Below are 14,929 nucleotides of genomic sequence, written 5' to 3'. Positions count from 1 at the left end.
GGGTCCCCTGAGTTATCCATTATCAGAGTACACATGAAAAGCCTGAGGAGCTAGTATTCTCAACTGGGAAAGGCCAGAGTTTTCAATGGGTTCATTTCAGTTCCCTCTGTAATTAAGTGGTAAAGTCATGGCATTCCTTAAAAACAAAACAACCCATAAGTTTGGTGAGAAGTACAGTGACTGTGGAAGAATTCTGAAACAAGGAAAGATAGCTATTGGAAAAAAACAGATAAAATGCGTAGTCTCCCAGGACGATGACAACAGACATATATTAAGGCTGGACCCCGATACTTGAGAGAATAGAAAGTTTAGTTATTGCCTAGTTGACATACTTCAGATACACACAGAAAACCAGACCAGGAGAACAAAGTAAAACTACAAGAAAACAGAACCTGAGAAATTTCACAAAGGAATAAGGAAAGTTATTAAGTTTATAGACAGATGACCTAAAGCTGAAAGGAGAAGTGTCAGAGTCCAGCTAGGAAAGTGCCTTCCCACCCAGGGGTTATAGACCCAGATGGCTGTATAACACAAACAGCTCTACTCGGGATCAGAGGGAACAACCTGGGATTCGGACTCGGCAATGGTGCCAACATGAATCTACCTCGTGCCAGAGTCTGAGTAGCCTAATCTAGCACCCAACACAGATAAGACTGGTCAGGGCCTCCCATGAATGAACATCAAAGAAGGGAGTTAGGAGGGGGCTATAAAGTAAGTCAGACTATGCTCCAGATGTAACTGAATGGTGACCAGGGGTAACTAACTATTTACTAGTTACATGATTTCTTGTAACTCTGTAACCTCCCTGATGTTTGCTAATACTGTTAATTTCTGTATTTCCTGTACTTACAAGTAGTAAAAACTTTAAATATTAATGTAGTATGTGTGCTTATTTCTATGCAAGTTGGGTAACTACTGTTAAGCTCCACAGTGAGTATGGGAAAACTGAGTGGAGTAAAGAATTCAATATTTCAACATTTATTTTAAAATGCACTGCTAAAACCGTCCTCAATCCTCAATTCATAAATACTATCACTGGCACTACAGCTGGCTCTCTTCTAGACCCCTTATGCCACTCTACCCCAAGATTGAACATAGGTCAAATAAATGATAAAGCCTTTCTCAAGTATGGACACAAGACGGTTGACTAAGCCACTCATTAAGTGAAACCCTGCAGACCACAGCCTTCTACTACAAGGTGTTAAAAGTGTTGTATTAAAATGCCAACCATCAGCTAAATAACCAACTTTCCCCAGAAACCCTGGAAAGAAACAGCATGATTTTTATAAGACATATCAGGTATGGTTATGTTGTTTGAATACTAAACCTGAATTCTTTTTTGGGCTATCACAGTACACATTTTAAGATTATCATCAACAAGTTTTTCTCTCAGATTTAGTTTTTAAGTAATAGTTATAGTTCTACAATAGTAACCAATTTTATGAACATACCCTACCCACGCCCCAACATTAAGTTTTTGAAAGAAGCATATTCTTGAAACTTTTAAACTTGTCCGACATTCTACGGGCTCAAGAGGTGATGCATTTTAGATCCCCAAGTATCTTCCCCCTTCCAAGAGTGAGTACCTGCTGTAGGATCCTCCTCCGGCAAGCGCACAAGCGTGTAGCATATTCCCGGCTGATTGTAGGTAAGGCTGGGAGCTGGGATGCAGCACAGTACTTCATGGGAATCGGATGGTTCCATCTGCACTGTTACTTTCTCCAGCAGCTGGTCATTCAAAGTGTTGGTACAGTCAAACTGAAAAGTCACCAATAGAAAAGTTGTGAAGACTAAGAAATGCTTTCTAACAAGCTGTTTCTACTCACTCACAGCCTACAGTTCAGCTCTGGAATCCACTAAACCCAACACCAAATAGCAATAGACACCAAATATGTTTCTTAAGAATTTATTTTTTTTTGAGACGGGGTTTCTCTGTGTAGCCTTGGATGTCCTGGACTCACCTTGTAGACCAGGCTAACTTCAAATTCAGAGATCAGCCTGTCTCTGCTGACCTGAGTGCTGGGATTACAGGAGTGGTGACCGTGCCTGGTGATTTTTTTTCTTTAGGTGTTAGGGATTGAAGCCAGGCCTCATGCCGGCCAAGAGTGTGCTTCCAACCCCCTCACAGGCTGTCTCTGTAAAGCACAGGCAGGTCTATTTCGAGTGCTTTGTTTTGAGCCATCAGGGTTTCTCTCCCTGAGACTGTCTCCACATCAGGGTGTTACTTACATCTGATAACTATCAAGTCTAAGTTCTTCGAACAACCCACTTAGTTTAACCATGTTGTTTAAATGTTGATTTTTAAAATAGTTATGCTATATGTCTATTTCTGGAGACATTCCAACTTTATATCCTTTTAGATTTTAGTAATCAGAAAACTTTATACCTCTGAAAAGAAAACTTGAACTGTTGCTAAATTAATCATCTATGAAAGTTACTAGACTCATAAACTGAAGGGAAGCACTGTTTGGCTCAAGTGTAGCAGCTTACACTTAAAGGCATAGAAAGAACTAAGGATTCTTCTTCTCACCTGGAACACGATATGGTCAGTAAACACGTGCTTGATACAGCGCACGAAGTACTCTGTCTCTGCCTCCGTGAGCTGGACTGGCTCGGAAGACTTGAACAGGGGCCCCAGATTCATAAACTCAGGAACGGCAGCCAGTTGTTCTATTAAGCACAAAGAGAAAGAAAAGTACAAGTACAGTATGAAGAAGGCAGGAAGAGGCTTTATTGAAATGTTTTAGTTACCACAGAGTAGAAAGATGGTTTCCTTCTATGGCGTTACTAGTAATCGAACACTCAGCCCATGTGTCTCCAAGCTTCTGTGAAATCATCCTCTAAGTTACCAAGTTTATATACTAGATTCCTATATGGGGGAGTGTGGGGAGCAAACTAAATTGCTAATTTCTTTATCTCCTAACCAACAAAATATGCACAAGAATAAAAGGTAGTAAATAAATAACTGGAAAGTCCATGGACACCTAGTAATTCCAGCCACCATAACCATGACACAGGAAAATTTACTAAACTGATAATTAATCAAAGCAGTAGATGCTATTAATTTATAATGCCTATGGATTAAATATTATTGCACTCATAAAAATATACCTTGGAAAATATCTTGCCTGGAAGGAGCCAACTTCTCTGGCTTAGGAGTCACAAGTGTGATTTCTACGAAGACAGATATAAACAACCAAGTGATTTCTTTCCATATCAGCTAACATGCATACAGAACAAGATGGAAGTAATAACTCTAGCAGATACACAGTGACAAACAGCTTCAAGTATTGTGACATTTGTATCAAATAATTAAAAAAAAAACTTTTCATTTTGAGATATTTTTCTTGTTTTTATTTTGGGTTAAACCCAAGAGACTTAAAATTAAAACCCCAAATTAAAAAAATGTCATCTATCTTAGCACTAAAAGCCCTCCATGGAATAAAAAAATAAAAATAAAAAAATAAAAAGGTATTAAAAAAAAACCCTGGTGTGGTGGTATATTCCTTTAATTCCAGCACTCTGGAGACAAAGACTAAGGATCTTTGTGAGTTCTGGGACAGGGCTATGTAAAGATACCTTGTCTCAAAAAAACAAAGATTTTTTTTTTTAAATGAAAGGGGGGGAGGAGGGAAGAGCTAAGGTTTTTATAGTTTTAGTTTTGGCTTTTCAAGGCAGGGTTTCTCTCTGTAGACCTACCTGGCTGGCCTCGAACTCACAGAGATCCTCCTGCCTCTGCCTCCCGAGTGCTGGGATTAAAGGCATGTGCTACCATGCCCGGTTGAAACTAAGCTATTTTTAAAAGCTTTTTCTAATTTTTATTTTCTGGGTTAGAAGATATGCTAATATGTATACTTTTTAATGAAATTACACAGAGAAAAACTAGCAGTTTTATTACCTGACTTCTGTTCAAAGACAGGAGCCATAGCAAGAGGAATAGACTTCATATCAAAAGGTTTTTCTGAGGGCTCCAGTGTATATTGGTGTAAGGCCTTTTCCATCCCTGGTATAGAGACTGTCAGACCTACAGACAGGAAAATCTCAGCATTATAATCTCTTCTCAGTTCTTTGTAATGGTTAAGCTTCTGAAGAAAGAGAAACACATAACAAAAGACTGTATCTCAGTGGTTCTCAACCTGTGGCTTGCAGCCCCATTGCGGGGATTGAATGGCCCCTTCACGGGGATTGCCTAAGACCATGAGAAAACACAGATGTTTACATAACAGTAGCAACATTATAGTTATGAAGTAGCAATGAAAATAATCTTACGGGTAGGGTCACTACATTATGAGGAACTGTATTAAAGGGTCAGAGCATTAGGGAGGTCAAGAACCCACAGCTAATTAATCAAACTAAAGATTTCTATATACAACTGCCTTATAAGCTGCCTTATAAGCTGCCTTATTTCTTTCAAGGAAACACGAGGGCAGAGCATAAAAGTCAACAAAATGCAAGCATCTCACAGAAAATAAATTATCTTAGCTATATAGCAACAAGAAAAGCAGAAGAAAATGAAATAGAGACAGCCATGAAAGAGGGAGCTTAAGAAGAATGAGGGATGAGCAATATTCTTTAGACCATTTCACATTTTTCAAAATATATTCTTATGTATTATCTTATAGGAACTGCTATTACCAAATTAGAATATACTTTTGTGAGTATGTTTCCCTACAAATGGAATTGCGTACAAAGATTAAAGCCATATAACTGCCCAAAGGAGTCAGCTAACACATGAATCATTATAACATAAATACAACTGATCATTTGGAGAACAAAGGTGGTACTGCCCATAACCCTGACTCTCACTGACCATTCAAGATATACGTAGCATTCAGGGCCATCTGTCTCTGCTGTAGCACATTCAGGTAGAAGGTAGCTCGGTCCCGTACCTCATCATCCGTATCCATCATACACCTGTTCAGAAGAAATGGCACAGGCATGGTTGTATATACCAAAGATTTCCAGTAGTTTTACCAGCACACCTGAAGTGCACGGCTGAGGTCATCTGATACGACAGCTAATATATAATGGCTAACATCTGCTCCTGAAAGTTCCACAGTCGCAAGGCTGCGACTGTCAACCAGAATCACTGTATGAGGAGGCACTGAAGCAACTGGGAAGAACACAAGAAGGTGGCATACAGCTTAGTCTATTCTTGAACCTGTAACTACATGAGCCCAACAGAGACTTAGCTGCTCTACAGCTGAGCAGCTGATATGCGACACTTCCCAAGGACACAAGAACAACAGCACTCAGAATCCAGACACTGCTTTGTTAAAGGACAGTCTGTTTCATTTGAACTAGGTCTTTGGCTTATGACTTAACTGCTTTAATTATAAAATGCAGTAACAAAATATTTGCTAAGAAGGCTATTCCTCACCAAGTGAGGAGGTGCAGAGATCAGGAAAGGCTACTAGTGCCTTTAGTTAGTGCCTACTGTACAAATTGAGGTAAAAATACAGGTTTACCTTATTGCTCTCTCAAAATTATTTAAAAGAAATCTAAAGCTCAAATTTCACATGCATTTTACACACCTATAATTTCCAGAAATAGAAAAAAACTCCATTTGCCTGCGACAATTAGCTCGACCAGCTCTGGTCTCAGCTCTTCAGTGCATCTGACATAACACAAAGGGGGTTTTCACTACTTAGCCATATGGAATCCTTATTTTCAAAAGCTGACATTAATTTTTTTTTTTACATACCTTTGTAAGAGTACAAGGATGCTTGGGAGAAGGCTCTCATTCTGAGCTCCAAATTTAGCCAAAGCACTCACAGCAGCTATTGTGAAACACAAGACAAATCAGCATAAATACTGGCTTCTCAGAGCTAAGCAGTAAGCATTCAAAAACAAATCAGACACCTCTGAGGCCAAGGTGGGAAGATTACTCAAAGTCTGGGCTACAAAGTACAAAACAAAAATACCAAAACTAAAAGCAAATTAGAGCAGCAGTTGGTATCCAGTGGAAATAAAGTCTTTTGTTTTCTTGACAGTTCCTTGATTTTTTTTTTCTTCTATTTATTCCCCCCAAGACAGGGTTTCTCTGTGTAGTCCTGGCTGTCCTGGACTCACTTTGTAGACCAGGCTGGCCTCAAACTCAAGAGCTCCGCCTGCCTCTGCCTCCCGAGTGCTGTGATTACAGGCGTGCGCCACTGCACCCTGAGCGGTTCCTTGATCTTACTTAGGCATAAATAGAATTGTGAAACATCTAGCAAGCTCTATACAGGGACACTTTCATTCAGTGAGGAAAAAGAATCACGTACATATTGTATGTGAGCTGTATCTAACCTATAACAGCCTCATATATACCTTCTGGCATGATTCGGTTCAGATTTCAAACAACTAGTGCCAAAAAACTATTATTAAAATTCCTTTCATTCAACAAAGATTCAGTGTTCACCTAAATACGACCTGAAGTGTGGCTGAAGGTAGAAAGATCAAAGACGTTGTTGACCTAAGGGGCGAGAGTGCAGGGAGGAAGATGGGTAAGTAAAGAGACTGGCTGGCCTATAAATCTCAGATGGAACCACATCCAGGATGCTAGGGAAGTAGTGACAGGGGCTTAGGCAAGGCAAGGAATTGAGACACTACTGTGCATAATTTTTTTTTTTTTTAAAGAACAGTTAGTTTAGCCAGAGAGAAGAGTCAGGACAAGAGTACTAGAAAGACAAATCAAAATGTCCTGTGCTCAGAACAGAAAGTGGTATTTCTAGACTTGAAGGAGAAACGGCTGAGCATTGGACTCATGTTAGAGTGAAAGTGAGAGACTAGAGATAAACTAAAGCCACATGTAGCTCAACCTCAATGTTTAATTAAAGGTTCCATTATTCCAGATAGGCATAGGATATATTTGTGATTTGTTTTTTAAGATTTAATTATGGGTAAGTGCAGATGCTTATGTGTAGGTACATACACATGAGTGCAGGTGCTAGGAGGAGGCCAGCATATCACATCTCCTGGGAGCTGGAGTTATACGTGGTTGTGAGCCCCTGACGTGGATGCTGGGAGCCAAATTCAGGTCCTAGGTGAGAGCAGTAAGTAGTCTTAACTGCTAAATCAGCTCTCCAGCCCAATTTTCTGTTATTTTAATGACCGTTCCTCACATTCCACAGACAGACAGACAGACAGACAGACAGACAGACAGACAGACAGACATATTAGTTAGTTAGATGTCACACCCCTCCAGTGGAGTCTGTGTGACAAACGATACTGCACAACCCGAGGTGACAGCCCCGACCCAGGGAGAGCCCCCTGGGATGGGTCTGATGGTCCTGCCAGGAGTAACTGATTGCAGTCTTTCTTATTACGCATTTGTTTTGGAACATTCTGCCTTTGTTTTTACTTTCTTATCAGAACTTTTCAAAGGTAACTGTGTTGCTAGGAGACACCCTAACTTGGGACTGCAGCCAAGGGTCATTTGGCAAGTTTACCACCAAGTTCTGTTGCACTTGTTAATAAAAACATGGCCAAGAATTAATCACCAGTTAATATTTTATATTATGACTTACAAATAAAGTGTTTTAAGAAAGCTCCAGATAGTGATGAGAAGAGCTAAGAAAAAACTGTCTTGACTCACAGATGTTTGGCATGAGAGACCCCTGACCTTTGATGAAGAGGGCACATGAGTACTGATACCAAGCTTATGACTTAAGAATGATGATTCAAGATTGATGACATTATTACTCTGCATCCTGTATTTTGAATTTATGAAAAAAAATTGTAACCACAAAACACCCCCTCCCCCGTTTCAAAAAATATGTATAAAAATATGTATTTTGCTTGCCTGCAAAATACACTCAGATTCAAACACTACTCCTGGGTTTGTCTCTGCTTGTCACTCGCCTATCTTTGCCCACCGACACTTCGAGAACACCCGTTCCCAAGGACCTATCCCTGACTGAGACAGTCTGCGGCAGATAGATAGATAGATAGACAGACAGACAGACAGACAGACAGACAGACAGACAGACGAAACTAGAAACAGACAAGCCAGGGATCAGAAATAAATGAAAGACTAAACCTGTACACAATGACCAAAATACAAGAGGATGAAGAAACCAGTAAGGAGGTGAAGTGACAGAACTATGGCACAGAACAGATGTGGGTTCAAGGATGTGACCTAAGTTTCAGTCTTCTGAGAGTAGGGTCACATGGAGATTCCAGTTTGCATTAGTTTGAACTTCACACTGCATCTGGGGTGACGTTCATATTCAGGAGAATTTTACGCCTATCAACAAAGCTCCTTTTAGAAGAATGTGGGCTATGATAAAAATATTAAGCAGTCAGATTTGCCATCTAATTTATATGTAATTGTTAAAAAGTAATGAAAGAAATTTAAAGGAGAGGGCCAAATTTTATTGAGCTGAAAAGAAAATGGAACAAGATCATATGATGGCAACTGGTAATGTCTTCTTTGAGCTTGTCTGGAAAGGAAGTGTAAGGACAGGATAAGGTCAGGAGTTAACGAGAGAGACGGGATTGCAGGAGAGTTTACCTACATAGTGTAACAGACTACAAAGAACCACTTAAAATGAATATACGGACATATCATATATACACTCCTTTTTTTTTTTCAGAGAGAGGGGTTTCTCTGTGTAGCCTTGGCTGTCCTGGACTCAACTTTGTAGACCAGGCTGGCCTTGAACTCACAGCCATCTGCCTATATACATTCTTATTTTTGAGTTAATGAAAAACTAGAGGTACCACTACAGTGTTTGAAAGGCAAAGGCTGCAGGTCTCTAATTCAAGGGAAAACTCTGCATGGAAGTTGAAACACGAAGGCAGAGGTGTCCTCCCTGCCCACAACATACCGTCAGAGACCCCACAACTTCACTTCCCAGCTGCACTACCACCCTCTTAAACATCAGCAGTGCCATCGCTACTTATGTTCTACTGACTCACCAGCTCTGACAGCCTCGTTCTCCAGGACCACCCTATTAAATATGAATCTGATATATTTGGAGGGGACAGGTGTTCTAGGGCCCTCTTTGCCCAATAAGTGGAGAATCTTAGTAGCCAGGACGGTGTGTTCACAGTCCTCAATGAACTCGCAGAGGTGGGCTAGGCCAGCTTCTTTACTCTCAGGGTTCTCTTCCACAATGCTTATTATGCAGTCCACAATGGCCTTTTTGTATTCAAAACCTCCCTGACAAAAGAGAAGGTAAAACTGCCGTTTGTTCTAAGGACTTTTTTTTTTCCCACCACCAACAAACCACCACCGCCATTCCCATTTTAAGCACTTTTTTTTTAAAGAAATGCTAGTATTTCAAGATTCGTGCTTATAATATTAAAATTTCAACCAACTTCCTTTATTTAATATAACAATAACAACAAAGTTTTCCCCCTTCAAATTGGGGGGAAAAGCCATAATAATACAGCAATTGTAATTATGTATGGTGTTTGAGTGGCATACAAGAATGAAAAAGAAGTATATTTAACACATGATAAAGAAATATGCTTAAAATACTAACGGGAGGTCCTGGGTTGAGTTGGAGCATAGGCAGGGGAGGTGAGGGGTGGACAGGATTAAGATACAGTGAATACATGTATGAAATTCTCAAAGAATAAAAAAATAAAAATACAAACCATGAAGAAGTGAGTTAACGACAATAACAACAATAATAACAACACCCTGTGATATTTAATAGCTCAAGGGAATGGAAGAGCACAGCTTCCTGTGTTTAGAAAGTAGTTTGCTCCCTACATCATCTCGAAGCATGTTGGAAAGGAACGTCATCATAACGCTGTGTTTCCGTGGGTACTTCTGACAGAGAGCACTAATTGCCTGTACAACCACCACCTGTAGAAAAGCAAACAGAACAGTCAGAGGAGCTGAAGAACATTTCTTCTTCTTGGTTAGGATTTTTCAACATCAATAAGATAGTTTGTTCTTTTCTATGGTAATTTATACATTTTATATGATTCCAATAAAAATGGAAATAAAAATTTTATGAAACCAGGAAGCTTTATTTAGATAAGGAAAACAAACATAAAAGCATAGCTAGGAAAACACTGCTTTGATGGGGAGCCAACAGGGTTAACAAATCTTATTAAAGACTGTGGTAATGGTGTGTAACTAGGCAGACATACAAATCTATACTGAAACAAAGAAGAACAAGGACCTATGGAACTTGGGTAAAACATGAAAGTGTAAGTGTGTCTGAAGTGAACATGAGTGAATTGCTCCATATGAAGTATAAGGACTCTAACAATGGCAAAACAATTAACAAATATAAGTATACAACAATATAACCAAAAAACTTGAGCATTACAAAATCCATTCTAACATAGGAGACAAATGGAAAACTAAGAAGAAAAATAAAAGACAAAAATGTGGTGCAAAAACTCAAGAGACTCTCACAAAGAGGTACTAAACACAGAAGATGGTTAGGCCGGTGAGAGAGGTCAAAGGGTAAAGTGCTTGTCAATCAGTGTGAGGGCCCAAGTATGTGTGTAGGAGTGAGCATCTGTAATCTCGGTGGCGGGAGGAGGAAAGGGGAGCATCCTGGCAAGTTAGTGGACAAGCTAGCTTGCAGGGTAGCAGGGCTGCACTCCAGGTTGTCCTCTGGCCTTCACACATGTGCTCTAGCATGTGTAGACCCGTGCCTGCATACATACTTGCACACAAACATTATGCAAACACACACACAGGGATTTAAAAAGGAAAAGATATTTAATTTTCCTCCTAATAACAAAATTCAAATTAAAACTACACATTGAAACACCATTTCTCATCCAATAGGTTGGCAAACTGTAATAGCTCAACACACACTACTTGTAAGAGTATTCAAAACTAATACTTTTACACACTGCTGGCAGCATCCAGTGTGCTCTATGAAAGATGTATTTGCTACATTTAGCTTTCTTAACAAATGTGCTTTGAGGACACAGATCTAGTGTTCTGAAAAACACATGCCTAAGGTATTCACTGCAGCACTCTTCCTAAGTACAAAATAACTGCACGCTACCCAAACACAAGTTTGGTTCACTAAGCTACATCACACATAACTGCTAGGGTATTGTGTAGCCATAAGGAAAAATTAGGTGTATCTCCTTCAAAAAACTTTGAATGACTTCTATTTATTTTTAGGTTAAAAAAAGGAAAAGCACTGTACAAAAACAGCACACTATCTTTAATGTACAACAAAACAAAAAACATGCACATATCTCTTATATTTAGAAAAGGCATACTAAAGAAGAAAAACATGCAACAAATAAAGTTTCATAGAGTGGTGTGGGAGAAATGAGAGGAAGAGGTACTCTTGAACATATTAATACTTCTTTGAATAGTATAGTGTTCTATGATTTAAAAAGTAAAATAATTAAAACTATGTGAAACTTGAGGTGCAATACTAACTAAAACTTAAAGCAACTGAAACAAGTCAATCTAGTTGTACTATAAGAGATTTATGGTAATTGCACTAAAATAAAAGAATTCAAATATTTAGACAATCTTCTACCACTCTACATGAACAACTATGGTTCTCATGTGATACACAGAGAAACCAGCATCAGTGTACTCTTAGCTTTTTACTATTTCATTTATACTTCACAACAACTCTATGGGACTGGAATTATCATCTCCTTGTACAGTCAAGGAAACTGAGGCAGCCAGAGTCACACATCTAATCAGTCAGAGAATCAAACCTATGAATTTAGACGCTTTTTCTTAATCACACAGATTCTCCCCCAAATTAACTGCTTGATCTGACATTTACAATGCATTTCTGTTGGGAATATACTTAGGAGTAAAACTGCTGGGTTACACACAAGGCATGGATTCATTCAGCTTTAGTAAATACTATCTGTTTTTCAAAATGATCTTATATTTCAACTTAATATATGCAAAATTTGGGTTGCTTCATCTTCATCAAGCTGGGAAGTGTCCAAGAGACTTCCAAAACAATGTAGGTTATTGCTAATGCACTTGGTTGCTTCCTAAAACTTAAGGGTAAGATCCTATTGCTACAAACACCCACACTTTGGAGACTAGGTTTTCATCCCACTTTCAGTTAATTTCTAGGTCCAAGGGAGGAATCAATGCTTTTTTAACAAAAGTAATTTTTAGGTAAATGTTTTATTTACGGTAGTTTTGCCAAATTAAATGTTTGTTTTGGTGAAGGAAAGCAAGTTTATTTAAGTTGACCCTGAAGAAAAGAAAGCTACCCTTCCATCTCAAGTGTTTATCTTCTAGGGCTTTTACTGGACACAGGATGACAGTAGGACAATGTGCAGGAAACCCATGGGCTGGGCAAGGATCTTTAGAAGCCATCTTTGTCTGTTTTTTTTCAAAGTTGATCTGAAACTACTTCTTACTGCACTATTTGCATTTTCTTTTTTTATTTACCAATTCATACGAATGGGCTAGGGAGGAAAATATGTGTAAAGGATGGACCTTTGAAAGACAAAGGAAAGGCAGTATCAACTGGCCCGTCAAGATGAGTGCACTGGTATAATAGTGGCAAGTCTACTATGGGGATAACCAACAGTTTTCTGATTGGATTTGCACTCTAAAAATTGTGTCAATGTCCATGTATTAGTGCTGCTGTCAGCTGTGATCAGAGAAGCTTCTTTATGTAGTTCTCAGCAATGACTACAGACAATTCATAACTGGTCAGGGCGCTGGGACTAAATGGCTGTTGAATACACAGCCCTTAAAAGGCACACAAGGCACGGGGAAACACACACACACACACACACACACACACACACACACACACACACACACACCCTTTATCGTAGGGAACACTGGTAGAAGGGGAAACAAATGTCAGAACAGGAGGGAGTGGTGACTCCCTGACTTCCTGGCTTGATAGGGCTGTTGTACTACCGAACTCAGAGCAGCTGTAAACTGCACAGGATTAAGCCCATCAATACCTTGTCAAGAAAGGGGGAAAGGCAGCTGGGTATTGAAGGTGGCGCACACCTGTAATCCCACCACTTGGGAGGCAGAGGCAGGTGGATCTCTGTAAGTTCGAGGCCAGCCTGGTCTGCAAAGGGATCCCAGGACAGCCAAGGCTACACAGAGACAACCTGTCTCAACACGCACGCGCGCACACACACACACCCAAAAAAAAAGAAAGAAAGCAGGAGAGGATCATGGGGTTTCACCCCTCTCTGACAATTTATTCACAATTAGTGGTTGACAGGGGAGGGAGAGAAATTCTCTTCAGTGGTATAGCTACAGGTAAGGTGCTCATGCTCCAGTAACCAGCCTTAAAGAAACTCACTGGAAAACAACCCCCCAGCCCCCAGACACACATGCATGGCCTCAAAGTAGATGGGCAGATAGTTGGGAAAAGTAAGTAGATTAGCAGGAAGTGGAGGAAGGCAAAGAGGATACTGGTGTGAAAATGATTCTGTACACAATACTGAAATGTGTATGTAGTATTTGTTAATATAAACCAATAAAAAGGCAATGGGATGATGGAAAGGGGAGACAAGTTAACAAAAGATGAGTGTCAAGACTTGGGGGAGGAGGGGAGACTGACATCCCCAATCAACCATCTTACACTCAACTTCTCTTTTCCCCGAATAAAAAGAACTTAATATATTTGTTGTCCTGAGGACTTTTCTGTATTTTCACATTTACAGTATAACTATGATTTTTGCCTCCCCTGTTCACATTCTTCAATGTCAACATTTTAGTCTACTGCATGGAATGTGGGATGGCGTCTATAATGGCTGCTCTGTGCTGAGTGGGGGTGACGCTGGGCACTCAGGGAATGACAGGTAAATACAAAGTCTTTACTAATTCTAGTTTGTCAGACTTACTTTATGTTTTATAAAATATACATACATATGTGCATACACACACACACATATGCGCACACTCACAATCACTCCATCGAAAAATCACTCTCAGGCAGGAGCAATTACGTTAAGGGAACTGGCTTTCCCCTTCAAGCAAAAAGAACTTCTTTGACTCACGTTGTAGAGCAGACCTGACGCCGTGATCCACCTACCACACCTTGAGCAAGACTGATGAAGTACGCATGTGTACATGCAGATACGTACGACTGTTTTACACTGTGTCACGAAGTGCTTTCTTTTAAACTACTCGTTCTTTTGCTTTGTACAATCAAATCTTCAATCCAGACAGAACTGATTTCTGTCTATGGTGTGAATGGGTTATGATCCACTTTTTCTCTGGGATTATCTAGTTGATGAACTCTAATGTTTTAATAACATTTTACCATTTCATCACAGTCTCTAAAATCACAGATGTCAGAAAAAGTCAACAAGACAGAGAAACAGGAAATGATATAAACATGATATAAACATTAAATGTTTGATGGGAGATGAAGACTCAGAATGGTAAACTGGGGAAGTGCGTGTAAATTAGAAAATACAAGCCAGGTGTGGTAGCTCATGCCTGTAATAACAGCACTTGGGAGGCAGAGGCAGAGGCAGAGGCAGAGAGGTCTCTCAATTTGAGGCCATTTTGGTCTACAAATCATGTTCCAAGACAGCCAGGACTATATAGAAAATTCTTGACTCAACAAAGCAAAGCAAAACTAAAGCCCAACCTCGCCCCCAAACAAAGAAACAAATATCACACACACAAATAAATAAATAAATAAATGATAAAATGAAAAAAAATACAGGTTGGGTCCCAGTTGTGCTGCTAACGGAGTGTGATCTTATGCTAGTCATCTTTCAACCTCAATCAATCCCTACTCCCACAAAACCCACAAAGAGCAGCAGGAATAGTAGCAACTTTTATTTGTTTATCTAAGAGCACAAGAGATCTCATATATGATTATAGTTATACAGATTTGTAACAGGCATTTAGAAGTTAGAAGCTGCTTTTGCTCAAAATCACTCACTTGGGCCTACAAGTTAACTAAAAGCAAAACAAAAGCCAGGCATCTGCCTTATTTTGTATGTGTCTTCTTTAACTTTGGGTCAGTCACCGGCTTAATTTGCA

At 39.6% G+C, this 14,929-nt stretch overlaps 1 protein-coding gene across 1 annotated transcript in view; it reads right to left on the bottom strand.

Annotated features, from left to right (window-relative positions):
- The window catches only part of COPG2 (COPI coat complex subunit gamma 2), a 118,390-nt gene that overhangs the window by 30,456 nt on the left and 73,005 nt on the right, over positions 1–14,929 (bottom strand). Inside the window, exons 13-20 of the mRNA XM_084786345.1 lie at positions 9,704–9,799; positions 8,902–9,145; positions 5,705–5,780; positions 4,811–4,914; positions 3,899–4,024; positions 3,112–3,174; positions 2,531–2,670; positions 1,587–1,758 (exon numbers count right to left, since the gene is read on the bottom strand). Coding sequence (XP_084642471.1) covers positions 1,587–1,758; positions 2,531–2,670; positions 3,112–3,174; positions 3,899–4,024; positions 4,811–4,914; positions 5,705–5,780; positions 8,902–9,145; positions 9,704–9,799 — 1,021 coding nt within the window. The remainder of the gene's footprint in view (positions 1–1,586; positions 1,759–2,530; positions 2,671–3,111; positions 3,175–3,898; positions 4,025–4,810; positions 4,915–5,704; positions 5,781–8,901; positions 9,146–9,703; positions 9,800–14,929) is intronic.

Source organism: Acomys minous (assembly GCF_964271855.1).
Source record: "Acomys minous genome assembly, chromosome: 6".
NCBI classification, from domain to species: Eukaryota; Metazoa; Chordata; class Mammalia; order Rodentia; family Muridae; genus Acomys; species Acomys minous.
The sequence above is the reverse complement of the archived record's forward strand: the minus strand, read 5'-3'. Positions and strand labels throughout refer to the sequence as shown.